The sequence below is a fragment of the Diabrotica undecimpunctata genome, chromosome 6 (genome assembly GCF_040954645.1).
Source record: "Diabrotica undecimpunctata isolate CICGRU chromosome 6, icDiaUnde3, whole genome shotgun sequence".
Classification (NCBI taxonomy): domain Eukaryota; kingdom Metazoa; phylum Arthropoda; class Insecta; order Coleoptera; family Chrysomelidae; genus Diabrotica; species Diabrotica undecimpunctata.
Window position 1 is genome coordinate 8,807,674 of NC_092808.1, and position 14,707 is coordinate 8,822,380.

The 14,707-nt window shown below is 34.1% G+C and overlaps 1 protein-coding gene across 1 annotated transcript in view; it reads right to left on the minus strand.

Moving 5' to 3' along the window:
- LOC140443091 (cGMP-specific 3',5'-cyclic phosphodiesterase-like) overlaps positions 1-14,707 on the minus strand; it is a 238,096-nt gene that overhangs the window by 92,781 nt on the left and 130,608 nt on the right. The window contains exon 5 of the mRNA XM_072534157.1: positions 11,391-11,534. Within this exon, the coding sequence (XP_072390258.1) occupies positions 11,391-11,534 (144 nt within the window). The remainder of the gene's footprint in view (positions 1-11,390; positions 11,535-14,707) is intronic.

A 14,707-nucleotide genomic window follows, 5' to 3' on the forward strand; every position in this document is an offset into this window, starting at 1 on the left:
TTAACTGAGTATATTGGACAGTCATTCAAAATGTGCTTCACTGTCACTTTACATTCACAAACAAAACACACTAGTTCCTCTTCTCTCTTCAACAAGCATTCACGTGTTGTAGAAGTGTGTCCTAATCTAAGACGTGTTATTAGGACTTGATGTTGTCGCTTTGAAGGCCAGAAGTTCCATGAAAGGACGGAAGATTTTATTTCTATCAATTTAGTCGTGTTTCTATTCCATTGGTTTTGCCAAACATCGTGCAATTTTGCTTTTAAGCAAGCTTTTAAATCTAAATGCACCGTTAGATTTTCCACTGATGCGCGGCTGTACTGGTTACTGTGGACCTAGCTAGACTATCTGCCTTTTCGTTACCATTTATTGCAACGTGTGGAGGTACCCAGAGGAACTCCACTGTCAAATTGTTTTGGTATATACGGTATAAAATTAACTTAATCTGCTGTAATGTTGGGTGAGAGAGATAAATCTGAGAAATTGATGGTAATTTTTGTACTGTGTGAGAACATGGAGAAAGTGAGTTTAAAAAAAATCGGTTGCCTGTAAAGTCGGTTTTACGGGCGAAGATTTTACGTGACAACGTCTTTTTCTCGGTAGAATATTTATTGATATGAATATTATTAAATTGCACAATAGGAACACGGAAATGAATGAAAATTCATTGTACATGTAAAACATTGTACATGTAAACTTAAACTTAACTAATTTCTATTTGAGTGATTTTGTTGAGGATAGGACGATGATAGGAGAAATAGCATCGCACCAGCGGACCGATCATGTTTGAGTGGGAGAGAGACGCAAGGCATTCGCCGGTCCGGCGGGCCTCTCTCTCGTTCGGTGACTCATCGTAACAGACGTGAGCGAGCGTTACACTTTTTCATGAGTGACTCCGAGCCACAACCTAATTTAAGACGTTGTCACGTCAAAATTTGGGTATAACGTTATTTTTGTTATATGCTGTAAGTTTAAGGTTACAAAGCGGAGAGGGAACAACCCAAGGAAAACAAATTTATTTCGCAGGTAGGATAAATGAGAGGCAATTTAATATTAAAATCTAATAAATATCTATTAGCTCGTTCATAGAAAGGTACAGGACCCCTGTTTCTTTTTTGATACACCTCCTGGAACCTGCTAGTAACAGCATGATGGAGAGCTGGATTTTTTGGGTTAGAATTTATATTCGAGACATACGGAAGTATTTTCTTCTTAGGTTTAAATATGGCTTTCCAGTTTCACAGAGTAGACTGTCTATAGGACTGGTGAAATATGCTCCAAGATCAATTTTAAAGGCTGACCTCTGAGAAGTACCCAAAGTTTTGAGCAAGGCTTGGTTTGCGGAATTTTACACAACACATCCATAGTCCAGCCTTGATTTAATTAAAGCTCCATATAAATTTATTAGAGATGGAAAATCTCCTCCCCACTTTTTATGTGATACAGATTTCATAATGTTTAGTCTAGCTTGGCACGATAGTCTTAGCGAGTGTATACGACTTATCCAGCTTACATTTGAGTCCAGTTGCATCCCTAGTAATTTTATTTCTTTTGTATATTCTATAGAAGAATTGTATAAAAATAGATTTGCGAGCTTTTGTGGATTTCATTTTCATGAAAAATGTATAGCTTTTATTTTTGTGGTGGAAAATTGGAGCCCAATATTGTTAGACCACGATTGTATCAACTTAAGAGCTGCAGCAATACGATTATGAGCAGATAATATGTTTTTATTTCTTGCTAGAATTACCAGATCATCAGCATACAAAAAAGTTTGAAGCTGAAATTGTTCCATTGCAGTACGACACAACATTGTTAATATCAATTAAAAATAGTGCTATGCTTAGATTCGAGCCCTGTGGAATTCTATTTTTCTGTACTTTAGATTCAGATAAATGGTTATTGATTCGAACTTGGAAATATCGTTGCTGTAGAAAGTTTAAAATAAAAGCAAACATGTTATTGTGAACTTTCCAACTGTGGAGTGTAGTTCAAATATCATACCGCCATACTGTATCAAAAGCCTTTTTTACATCAAAGAATATGGCTAAACATTCTAGATTGCATATGAATGCTTCGTGAATTTCTGATTTCAATGATATTAAGTTATCTAATGTTGATCTATTTTTTCTAAATCCACTTTGTTCGGGTATAATAAGATGTTTCTATAGGATTCTGCTTTAAATTTAGGTTTACCTGGTTTGTATATTGGAACTATGATTGACAAGTGCTATATTTGTGGGAATATCTTATTGATCCATATAAAATTGAAAAGTTGCAATAATAGTTCTTGACCTACTAGTGGAAGGTTCTGTAGAAAAAGCACAGGTCTGTTATCTGGTCTTGGACTAGTATTTCTAACGAAGTTAAGAGTTTTAATAAGTTAAGTAAAGCTTATAGAATTGTTTATTGGTGAAGTGTCATGGATTAATGGTCTTCCTTTATTTTCTTCAAATCGTTTCTTCTTTAAGAATTCTATTGAATAGCTTTCATTACTAAAAGCGGTACAATATTGATTTGCCATTATTTCAGATATATTGCATTCGGACGTAAATGTCTGATTGTATTTTATTAACTAATTTATGGAGTGATGTGAATTTGTTTCAGATATACTTCTAATCATGTTCCATATTTGACCAATTGCAGTAGATCTATCGATTTCTGAAATAAACTTTTGCCATGACTCTTGGTTGCTATTTCTAATAATAAATTTACATTTAGCTCTTATTCTTTTAAACTTAAAATGATTTTCAGTAGTTTTATATCGTTTATATCTATTAAAAGCCGATATAGATTCTCTTATTGCCTGTTTGCACGCATCGTTCCACCACGGAACAGGTGAATGTTTTGGATGAACAGCTGTTTATCCAATGGATTTATTCACTGCATCAATGATGACTTCATTGAAAAAGGATGTTTTCTCGTTCATATCTTGTTCTGAGTCTAACATTTCTCTAAGATCCATAGCTGATGCAGAAATCAATGTTAAGAACAGTGTCCAGTTGGCTTTATTTAAGGACCAGTTGGTGATCTGTGTATTGTGCTTATGGTACAACAGATTGTTAACTAAGATGGGAAAGTCATCACTTCCATATAGATCAGGTAAAGCGTCCCACGATAAATTAGGTTGCAATTTTGGTTCACAAATTGACAAATCAATTGCTGAAAAAAACTCTTCTGTTGCTGCATTATATTGAGTATTCCTACCGTCATTAAGTAGATTTAAATTGAGATTATTTAGGATGGTTTCTATTTTTGTTTCCATTTTTGTCATTTTTTTAAGCCCCATAATGAATTATGTGCATTAAAATCTCCCAGTATAATTCGAGGTGTAGGAATTTGACATAAAAGATTAGAAATGTCTGCTATACTTGGATCAGAATTAGGAGCGATGTAAAGGTTGCAGATGTTAACTTTTATTGGACCTACTAAGTACACCTTATACATATTTATATATAGAATATAGACTTGCATATTTCTTGCGAGGCCCCTTCCAAAACGGAGATAATAGCAGCTATCACATCTCTGAGAAACAACAAGTCACCGGGAATCGATAACATTGCTGCTGAAATACTTAAAGCTGATCTGCATCTAACTGCTGAACTTTTGCTCCTCATAATCCGAGAGGTGTGGGAAACAAACCACATTCCAGCGGGCTGGAAAAAAGGTAACATTATCAAGCTTCCAAAAAAAGGCAACCTCACACTGTGCAAAAATTGGAGAGGAATAACCTTGCTTACTGTCATAAATAAAATTTTCACGACCATCATACTGAAAAGAATAACAAACAAGGTTGAGTTTCGAGCTAATCAAGCAGGCTTTAGACCATAATCCTCCTGCATAGACCACATTAATACTGTGAGGGTAATAATGGAACAATCGGTTGAATGGAACACACCCCTAAACATGGTTTTTGTTGATTTTGAACGTGCCTTTGATAGCTTGTCTCACGCTGCTGTATGAAAAATTTTAGAGCTAAGAAACATCCCGCAAAAAATAATTTCTATTATAAAGTCACTATATACTGATGCGAAATGCAGCGTGACACACAATGGGATCAACAGTGACGAATTCGACGTACTTACTGGAGTTAGACAGGGATGCGTGCTTTCTCCGTTTCTTTTTAACATAGCTATAGACTATGTTCTCTCCAAACTAGACTCCGACACAAGAGGGATACAGTGGACGTTAACCACACGCCTAAGCGATCTAGATATCTGCCTATTAAGTCAAAGGTTCCAAAATCTGGCTTACCAATTGGAAACACTTTCCACTGAAGCCAATAAAATAGGTTTGAAAATCAATATTAGTAAAACCAAGTCCATGAGAATAAATGCAAGGAACAACACGATATTTACTATCGACAATATGCAGATTGAAAATGTGGAAAACTTTACGTATCTTGGAAGTGTCATAACAGAAAACGGAGGTACAGAAGACGATATTCGTATGAGGATACGAAAAGCCCAACAAGCTTTCAGCACGCTCAACCCTGTTTGGAGATCTGGCGAGTATACTACAAGGACAAAGATCCGAATATTCCGATCAAATGTCATGTCTCTTCTACTCTACGGATGTGAAACCTGGAAAGTGACAAACACCCTCACAGACAAACTGCAGGTCTTTGTTAACAAATGTCTACGAAGAATTGTTCGTATATTCTGGCCTAACACCATCAGAAACGAAGATCTGCTACACCTGACCGAACAAAAGAGGGTACAAAATGAAATTAAGTCCAGAAAGTGGGGTTGGATCGGTCACACACTCCGAAAAAATAGTTTCAGTATCACAAAGACTGCCCTAGAGTGGAATCCCTAAGGGAAAAGAAAAAGAGGTCGCCCAGTACAAACTTGGAGAAGATCCATCATGGACGAGATAAGAGGCCAAGGAAAGTCTTGGAATGAGGTGAAGGCCTTAGCGCAAAATAGAACCCGATGGCGCGTTTTCACTGAAGCTCTATGCTCCACTTAGGAGTTCAAGAACTTTATAGATATATATATATATATATATATATATATATATATATATATATATATATATATATATATATATATATATATATATATATATATATATATATATATATATATATATATATATATTACACTATATAAGTACACAGCTACAACTTTTATATTTGTTATTAGAGGAATACTGCAATATTCATAGGAATTCTCGATAAAAATTGAAACTCCACCACTGCCATGTTCTGATTTTGATTAATTTCAGATACGCTTGTATAATTTTTAAATAGTTCTATCGTTCAGTTTGAGTTGTTAACAAGTACGTGCTATTGTTTACTGTTTTCAATTAAACTGATTTTAAAGAAGTGTAAAATTTCTGAATAACGAGTAAGCCGCATCCTGTATAATCCTAAATTCTATTAGCAGGATTTAATTTAAACTGTTAAAATAATCCCCTCTACTCCAAATATGTTAATCAAATAATTAAAATCAATTTAGACCTAATACAATACAATCAGTTAATGTTTTCATTAAACATGACGCCGTATAAATTTCATAAATCAGAAGTAAATATAGAGCTTAGTTTTATTTTCAGAGAGTTCATTAATATTGCGCTTCCGCTCAAAAAATTAAGCGAATATTGTAATTAATTTCTTTATTAATTACGCAGGCAAAAAGGCAACAGAAAGAAAGGTAATAAAGTTTAATTAGATACAAGTAGCTCATCTTTTCTGTCCTTGGGCATAAATCCTTCCAAGAAACAAATTTTATTTATACAGGTCGAGTCATAATTAATGGAAAAATTGTAATTTAACGGTTAGAAGGTAAAAATATGATATACAGGGTGGTCCTTAAGTAATTGTACAAACAGAAACCGTAGGTTCTGTACTTTAAAATATTACGATTTAAGACAACTTGCTTTAATAAAGTGTTGATATTAAGAAAGATACAGGGTGTTAAAGTGGAAATTTAAAATGTTATTTTTCGCTATAACTTTTACGTTTGTAAATATTTTTGGACAAAAATTTACAGTTGGATGCTGTTGACTAGGATAAATTATAATTTTATACTTACTTTAATGTAACTAATAGAGGGCGCCACATATGCCACATATGTGGCATAAATTTGCGCTTAACTTTTTAGCTCTTTAAGTTAGCTCTATTTGTGTTAAAAAATATTAAAGATATATTATTTTTACAAAGAAAAGGTATACTTGTTAGTAACCCGAGAATTCAACCGTTTTCGAGATAAATGCATTTTATAAGTCAGCTGCACAATAATTCTTAGTTTGATATTTGTGCGGTAAAGCACTGAATACCTGTAGATAAGCATAATTCATAGTTTATTCTTATTAAAACAACTCAAAGATGATCATGTAACATCACAAAATGCTTTGTTATGGGTGCTAAATGTCTTATCGGAGAAAAGATATTTCATCTTCTTCTTTAGGTGCCGTGTCCGTATTCAGACGTTGGCCGTCATCATGTTTACAATTTCCCTTTGCTATCGCTTCTTAAATTTCTATAATGGCGTTGTATTACTTTTTCTCTATTGTAAAATGCTAAGCACCCAAAATATGTGGTTTATACAAGATGGTACACTACCACATTCTCGAGAGAAGGCAGTTAGAACATACTAAAATACAACTTTTCTGAACGTTGGATTGGTCATGGTAGTCATATTCCTTGGCAATGTGGTGAGATATTGATATAATTATTTAATTTATAAAAAATCCGAAAAGAATACTTATTGTTTATTACGTAAATTGTTTACCCATTTTTATTAGGACAAATAGAAACTAAAGCACAGGTACTGAATAACACATATGTGTCCTATTTCATAATACTTTTGCTACAAATCTAACCTGAAAGACTCAGCATTTTTACAAATACATCATCGTTGTCCTAATAACCGATATTGTTATAAATATAGTAAACACACAGGCAATTTAGTTCAGCATAATATTAGTTCGCTAGTAAATCCTAATAGTCCATTTGTTCGAGATGTAATTATAGTTACTCGTAAGCTGTAACGTAATTATATAAATAAGTAATGCCATCAATAGGTTATTCCGTGTGTATATAAGTAACCAATGAACGAGATAAATCACAGTTTAATACATTATTTAACTTCTGCGACAAATAAGATGTAGTTCCATAATATACCATAAGATTTGGATATGTATCCAAAATAATATATTCATCCATTATACATTATAGCCACCACGTAGCCCCGAATTTAATCCGCTTTATTTTTTTTTGTATGGAACGCATTAAAACAACGTTTCTATAAGAATCCCATATACATTCGCACCCAACTATGGGAAGAAATAAATACTGTAGCAGTTTCTTTAGAACCAATGATGCTATTTAATATGAGACGATCTTTTATAGAATATATTGACAAATGAATTAAAGAAAATGGAGGACATATCGAACACTTACTTTGACAGAAAGTTATGTTATTTAGTTTAACTATTTATTCATTTGGTTTGTAAACAAAATGTTTTGATTATGACTTTATTTTAACATAAAACGTAAAATGTTTGATGTAAAATCCTATTATTCTGTTATTTAGTCAAATCGTATTATTAATTATCCTGCTTATATATTTATTTTATTTAATATTTCGGTAACTATTAACTTAAGTTAAAGGTATTTTATACCAAAATTCAGAAGTATTAATGTTTTTGTCTATTTTTTCTACGTTGCCTGGAGTAATTACCTTAGATCAGAATTATGCAGCTGATTTTTAAAATGCGATTATCTCGAAAACTGTTGAGTTTTAAAGTTATTAACAAGTATACCTTTTTTTGTTTAAATAATTTATCTTTAATATTTTTTATCCCAAATATAGGTAACTTAAAGAGCAAAAAAGTTAAGTGCAAATTTATACCACATATGTAGCATAAGTGGCGCCCTCTATCAGTTATATCAAAGTGTGCATCAAATTATAATTTCTCATATTTAAAAGTACCCAATTGTAAATTTTTATACATAAATGTTTACAAACATGAAAGTTATAGCGAAAAATAAAATTTTAATTTTGCACTTTAACACCCTGTATCTTTCTTAATATCAACATTTTAGTAAAACAATTTGGGTTAAATCGTAATATTTTAAAGTGTAGAATCGGCTGTTTCTTTTTGTACAATTACTTAAGGACCACCCTGTATAAATCAGCTCTACATGACATAAAACTTCGCTAGAGATTTTTCTTCATTTCTTCTTGTCAAACTCTTTCGTTTTTTTAATTCTAGATGTTTACTTTTTGTATAACTTTTTCTGATAGAGTAAAGATAGTGATGATGATATCCAACCTCCAATCGGGAGACGGCACTTAAAGAAGAAACAAATTAGCTAGGATTTTAAAAAAATCCTACTTTTCATCCAATCGTGTCAGAATAACTTTCTATTTTTTTATAAATTTGTATAAAAATGATCAACTTTTCAAATATGAAAAAAGGTTTTATCTACGAGCAATAGTTTAAAAGGTTTTCTAAACGTTTATAAATCAAAAAAATAACCGTAATTTTGCAAAAAGGTTTTGCGTTCTAAAATTTTTTTCCCTTTTTACTTATTGATAGTTTAACTATTGAACTCTCATTCGGTGTGCATAGAATTCCCGATCCCTCATTATTTTCTGACTAATGTTTTACAAAAAAAGGTATCTGGGATAAACAAATATATTAATTATTAAACTAATTTGTCTGCCAAACAGGCGATTGAGGTAGGTAAGGTCCATTCGCTCAAGTTAAGCATATTTTGACAGAATCATAGCTGGAAACCTACAACACAAAAGTTCCTAGCTCTCAGTATTAACAGCTTAAATAAACTTTTATTACAGACTTCTTTCATTGAAAAAAGAAGAATTATTATAAATAGTGGAAGTGTATACTAAACCCATAAAATTTTGGGTAGTATATTTTTTAGTATATCTTTTAAAAGGTATTGTTTAGCTGTTCTGTATCTGTATCTGTAGAGTAGGGAGGGCGAGTTAAGTTTCACAGCACTTAGGCCACAATTGACCCATTGTGCATCCTCCCAGGGAGCTGTCACCCTTAGCTCATTGTCCATCCTGCCATTTCTAGGAAGGTGGACAAGTCACCAGGAGACATCTCTCTTATGTGGGCAGGTGTGGGCCAGGACTCGCCGAACGCGTATAGTTCGTCCCAAACCCTTCTTTCAGTGCGTCATAGTTGATCGAATTCTCTCTAACACATTAAGCTAGAAGTGACAGAAAAAAACGTGAGTCTGTGATTATTATACATAAAACCTAGAAAATTATTTATCGTAAGCTAATTCTACTTACGGATGTATAATTGGTTGGAGTTTAGAATACACTAAATAGATATCCAATCAATGATGCGCATAAATATAATTTGATGCAGATTGTCTCGATCGTGACAGTACTTTCACAATGTCAACTGATAAAATGATAATTGTCATTCCAGGTTAGTATTTTCAGACATTTTACAGTGAAAATTTAATTTTGTATTTATTTATTGTATAATAAGAATATTTTAAATATGCTGAGATATATCGAGAAAGAACAAAGACTAATATTAAAATTATTAAATTATTTTCAATTAGAAAAAGACAGATTACGATCCTGCAACTGTCAAATTTAACTAAAATGTCATGCAATAATTCTCGACATTCTTAAAATCCTATATGACGTCAAAATTAGTGACGCACTGAAAGAAGGGTTTGGGACAGACTGTACTCTCGTATTAACGATAACTCTGGGCATTCACATAGGACATGCTCTACAGTTTCGTCTTCTCGTTTACACTTCCTATATAGAGGTGTGTCTACTAGCCCCAGTGTGTGGAGGTGTTTGCTTAGTTGACAATGACCAGTTAAAAAACCAATTGCCAAACGTAGATTTTTCCTGGTCATTCCCAACTATTTCTTTGATGTTGACTCTTCAAGGTTACTTAGTATTACCCTGGCAAGTTTCCTTTCCCTTCTTCCCATATTTTTACGGTTTGCGTATGGGAGTGACATTTAACAATTTCCGCGATTGTTGTAGTTGACCAACCAAAAAGATCCCCAGGTCCTAAGAGTCATAGGCCTGCAGGCTTCCTAGAGAATTGGTCAGCAATGCGGTTGCCTTTATTCCTATTGTATCCTTTAACCCACCTCAGGATGATGGTATTACCATCCGAAGCTTGAGTTAGTGACTCGTGACACTCCATTACTAAACTTGATGTGACACGTGGTCTATTCAAGGTTAGTAGCGCTTGTCTGCTATCTGTGCAGATCATTATAGTTTTCCCTGCTATACCTTTTTGGGTTATCTCTTTTGCGGCTATGGAGATACCAGTCAGTTCTGTCTGAACTACGCTGGCATTTTTCCCCATAGCCCACTTTATTCTTAGGTTCAGTGATCTGGAGAATATCCCGCATCCTGAGCCTTCTTTCATTTTGGAGCCATCGGTGTATATGCAATAGGCATTTGCCACGTTTGTCTCCATATACTGGCTTGTTTCAATTTTGTAGGGTTTGTTAAAGACAAATTTGGTTCAATTGAATCGCAGCCTGCCTGTAGCAGTGGTAACGCATCCAGCTGTCCCCGCCAGAAACGAGTTCTCAATTGTTCCATTCCTACATCAAGGTTTGCACCAGCTGAGCGCAGTGTTATATTTATGCAAGCCATCCGCTGAATATGGTTTAGTTTGTTAATCGCAGTTGCCTGTAGCACTTTTGGTACCCAAGCAATAGCTCCGTAAGTTAGCATTGGCCTAATGACAGCGGTGTAGACCCAGGCGATCACCCTGGGCGTGAGGCCCCAGGTGCGTCCGACCGTTCGTCGACACTGCTCCAGCTCATATGCAATATATGCTCTTTTAGCTCTACCATCTAAGTGTGAGTTCCATGTTAACTTCCTGTCAAGAGTAATACCAAGGTACTTCACCTCGTCAGAAAAATTTGGACTGTAGTTTAGAATCCTTGGGGGTATTAAGCCCGTGATTCTTATTTTCCTGGTAAAGAGGACAATCTCTGTTTTCTTAGGATTTGTTTAGCTGTTATACTTTATCGTAACTATTTATTATATGGTGCAAATAAATAAATATTGATTGTCGGTAATTCGTAAAGTTCTATTTTATATACTATTTAGTTTGTTTACTATTAATATTGGTTATAAGTACGTGTGCTTGGTTGTATAGTAATTTCCAGTCACTTCTAGTCTGTCAAAAAGTAAATAACTTCGCAAAAACAATAATTACTAAATTCACTAGACAGTTCGGACTGGGAATAGCGAACCGACTATAAATTATATATTTGAAGAAATAAATTATTTTGAAATATTTTGAAGTATTTTGTACCATTAAAAACTGGTAGTTTTAGTATTTTATTTACAAAAAACATTGTTTATCATTACTTCACCTATACAAGTCAAGCAAGAATTGATAAAACTTACCGCCTCGCAGCAATCCAAATCAAGCAAATACACAGCGCACCGTTCACACTTGAGTAAATCTTGGGCTTCCCTCATTATTTTCGTCACTAGACATTCCAGATTACTCTGCTCCTCGAAAATGCTCCGTGCCAAATTCAGTAGAATCTGAAACCAACAAAAGATTTATTATTATTACGTACTGTTTGAGTTTGAAGCTTTTATTTGCTTACAAGCAGGACCGATGATAAAATACGCTTTTAGAAGGGTTTGTAAAACAAAAGGGGTTTTATTTCGTTGGAAATCCCTTTCGGGCTGTCATACAAAAGAAAAACATGAATTTATATCAAAAGTTATTCAAATTGAGAAATTTTACATCTTTATTTAAATTAACGGTGATAATTGACATTTTATGAAACCGTCCAGTCAGTAAAAATTTAATAAATCGTTTATATAGCTTAAAAAAAATTTTCATTTCTATCAGCAAGTCGTACAAGATGGTATAAGAAAGACACTTTTTTCAATAAAATGTTCAAAATGGCCAACACTTGGAAAACACTATTTGCACTCTTTAGAGAAAAGCCTTTAAGACACTGTTGCCAACTTTACTGTTTTAACAGTAGATTAACTATTTTTACCATAACATCCTTGTTTTCTATTTTCTTTCGTATTTTTACTGTTTTTTGATGATTTATTCAAATTTAGAACGTAAAACTAGTTTCTCCCAGTCATATTTCAAGGTTTCCGTAACTAGACAGTGTGATATCCAGATATATAACCTATATCACTTGTACGAAAATGGTTGCGTTTCGATTTAATCTGAGTCCCTTACCACTCCCTAACACGTCATCAGAGAGAGTTTGTAAGAAGACTCAAACCAAACCAAAACGCACCGACTAATGGCTTAATTAAGCGTGAGTATACAATTTACTTTAATTGCTATCGACACATTTAACTTCATTTATATCACTTGTTCTATTATCTGTCCCTTCAGCTTTAATTTACATCTTGGTGGATTTACTGTTAGAATCATGGATTTGGTCTTTCTATCCAAACTTGTATCTAATGTACACAGCTGATATCCTAACAACCAACTTAACTGATCTGAGAACCTTCGCAGACGACACTGATATAACAGGAAGATTGGACGAATATCTATTAGAACTTTCAGGAACACTTCAGAAACATTTGCGTCAAGATTCATCATCATCATCATCATTTTGTTCTACAACTGTATGTGAATCTTGGTCGCGTTTACTATTTGCCTTCATTGTTTTCGGCCCTGAGCAGCTATTTCCCATTGCTGTATTCCCATTTTGCGTAGATCACTGGCTACTGCGTCCTTCCATATCTTTGTTGGGTGACCAACTGACTTTCTGCCATCGGGCTTTTCCCAGAATGTGGCGTTCAGGAGTCTTTCGTCTCTCGATCTTAGTACGTGGCCCGCCCATATTATTCGGTTTGCTTTAATGTAGCGTACTATGTTTTCATCTCTATATACTATCATTGGAGTTCATCATTGTGTCTTCTTCTCCATTCTCCTGTTGTCTCTTCTCTGCAAGGCCAATAGATAGTCCGCAGTATATTTCTTTCCAGTACCAGTAATTTTGTCGTTTCCCGCTGGTTCAGACTCCATGTCTCGCTTCCATACATTATTGTAGGATGAATTATTGTCTTGTACCCTCTTATTTTTACTGGTATTGAGAGTATTTTTGATTTAAGTACGGTCATTAATGAGTAATATGCCTTGTTTCCTGCAATGATCCTGGCTGCCTCGTCCTTTTCATATTTATTTTCAGATGTTATGATCGCTCCCAGGTACTTGAATTCTTTGACGACTTCAAAGTTGTATTCATTGATTGTTACGTTTTGTCTAACCCTTGGTCTTGGGTTCTTCGTAACCACCATGTACTTGGTCTTGTCCTCGTTGACCTTCAGACCAACTTCCTTGGCTTCGTTTTCGAATAGGGTGAAAACTTCTCTTGCATCTCTGGTAGATTGTGCAATCGTGTCCACGTCATCCGCAAACGCCAACAGTATTTTTGATCCTTCGTTACATCATTATGTCGCCCTGTTTCGTTATTTTTTGGGACTACTAAACAAAAACTCGTCGAAATGACCACCATTAACTATCTGATAGTGGCCAATTCAATGACCGAATGACCGACTCCATCATTGACATTTTGAAAATTAGAAGTGATCTTTTAAATCCCTTCTCTAATGTGTTGTTTCAGCTCTTTGAAGTTGCCTGGCCTATTTACATAGACTTAAGACTTTACATATATATCCATTATTAGTTGTATTGGTTCTCCTTCTTCTTAGGGTGCCTGTCCGTTCCGAACGTTGGCGATCATCTTGGCTATGATGACTTTGTTGGCTGCTATATGAAACAGCTGTGTTGAGGTCTTTTTATACCATCTCTCTCAGGTTAGCAAGCCAGGATATTCTTCTTCGTCCTGGGGCCCTTTTTCCTTAAATTTTACCTTGCAAAATGCATTAAAGTAGGTCATATCTGCCTTGATTTCTCATTATATGTCCCAAGTACTGCAGCTTATGGCTATTCACGATGGTGACCAAATCCGCAGTTGTGTTTATCCTCCGCAGTACTTATTCATTGGTGACTTTGTCTGTCCATGATATCTTCAGAATCCTTCTGTATGACCATAGCTCAAAAGCCTGAAGTTTTGATAGAGTTTCCGCCTTCAACGTCCACGTTTCTACTCCGTACAGAAGCATGTGTTCTTCATGTATTACTATATTATGCAGTTCTTCAGTATTATGTATATTCATTTCGATTTTCTTGCAGTCATTTTTTGAAAGCTATGTAAATTATAAAAATATGTTATCTGTAAATAAAAACAATATTTCACGGTTAAAAAATATCCATATTGTATCTAATCTTAATCCTCGCTTACAAATTTTGATGCACTATTCTTGCAATTTTACGTCTCAACTAATTTTAAAGCAAACACTGCTGAATTCCCATGTGTTTATTATACGCTTCCATTCATTTTAACTTAGTCTTTTCTAAGTAGAATGCAGATATCTGGTTTTTAGCTTTTCAAGTCAACTTAAGAGATTTATTATACGTCATGATGGAAATGAAGACGGATTGTACTTTTCAAATTAAATTCCCCGAATGCTATCACTAAGAAACCAAACTGGAAAGTTGAATTATTTAGAAAAAGAAGGCATAATGTTCCGTGGGAATAAAAAAGGATTTGGTATTGTTAATTTTTCTTTAAGATATATTTTTATTAAATCAGTTCAATAACCATGTCAATGTCTTGTTCGATTTGTATATATTTAATACAATTATACAGTGTGTCCACGGAAGGAAT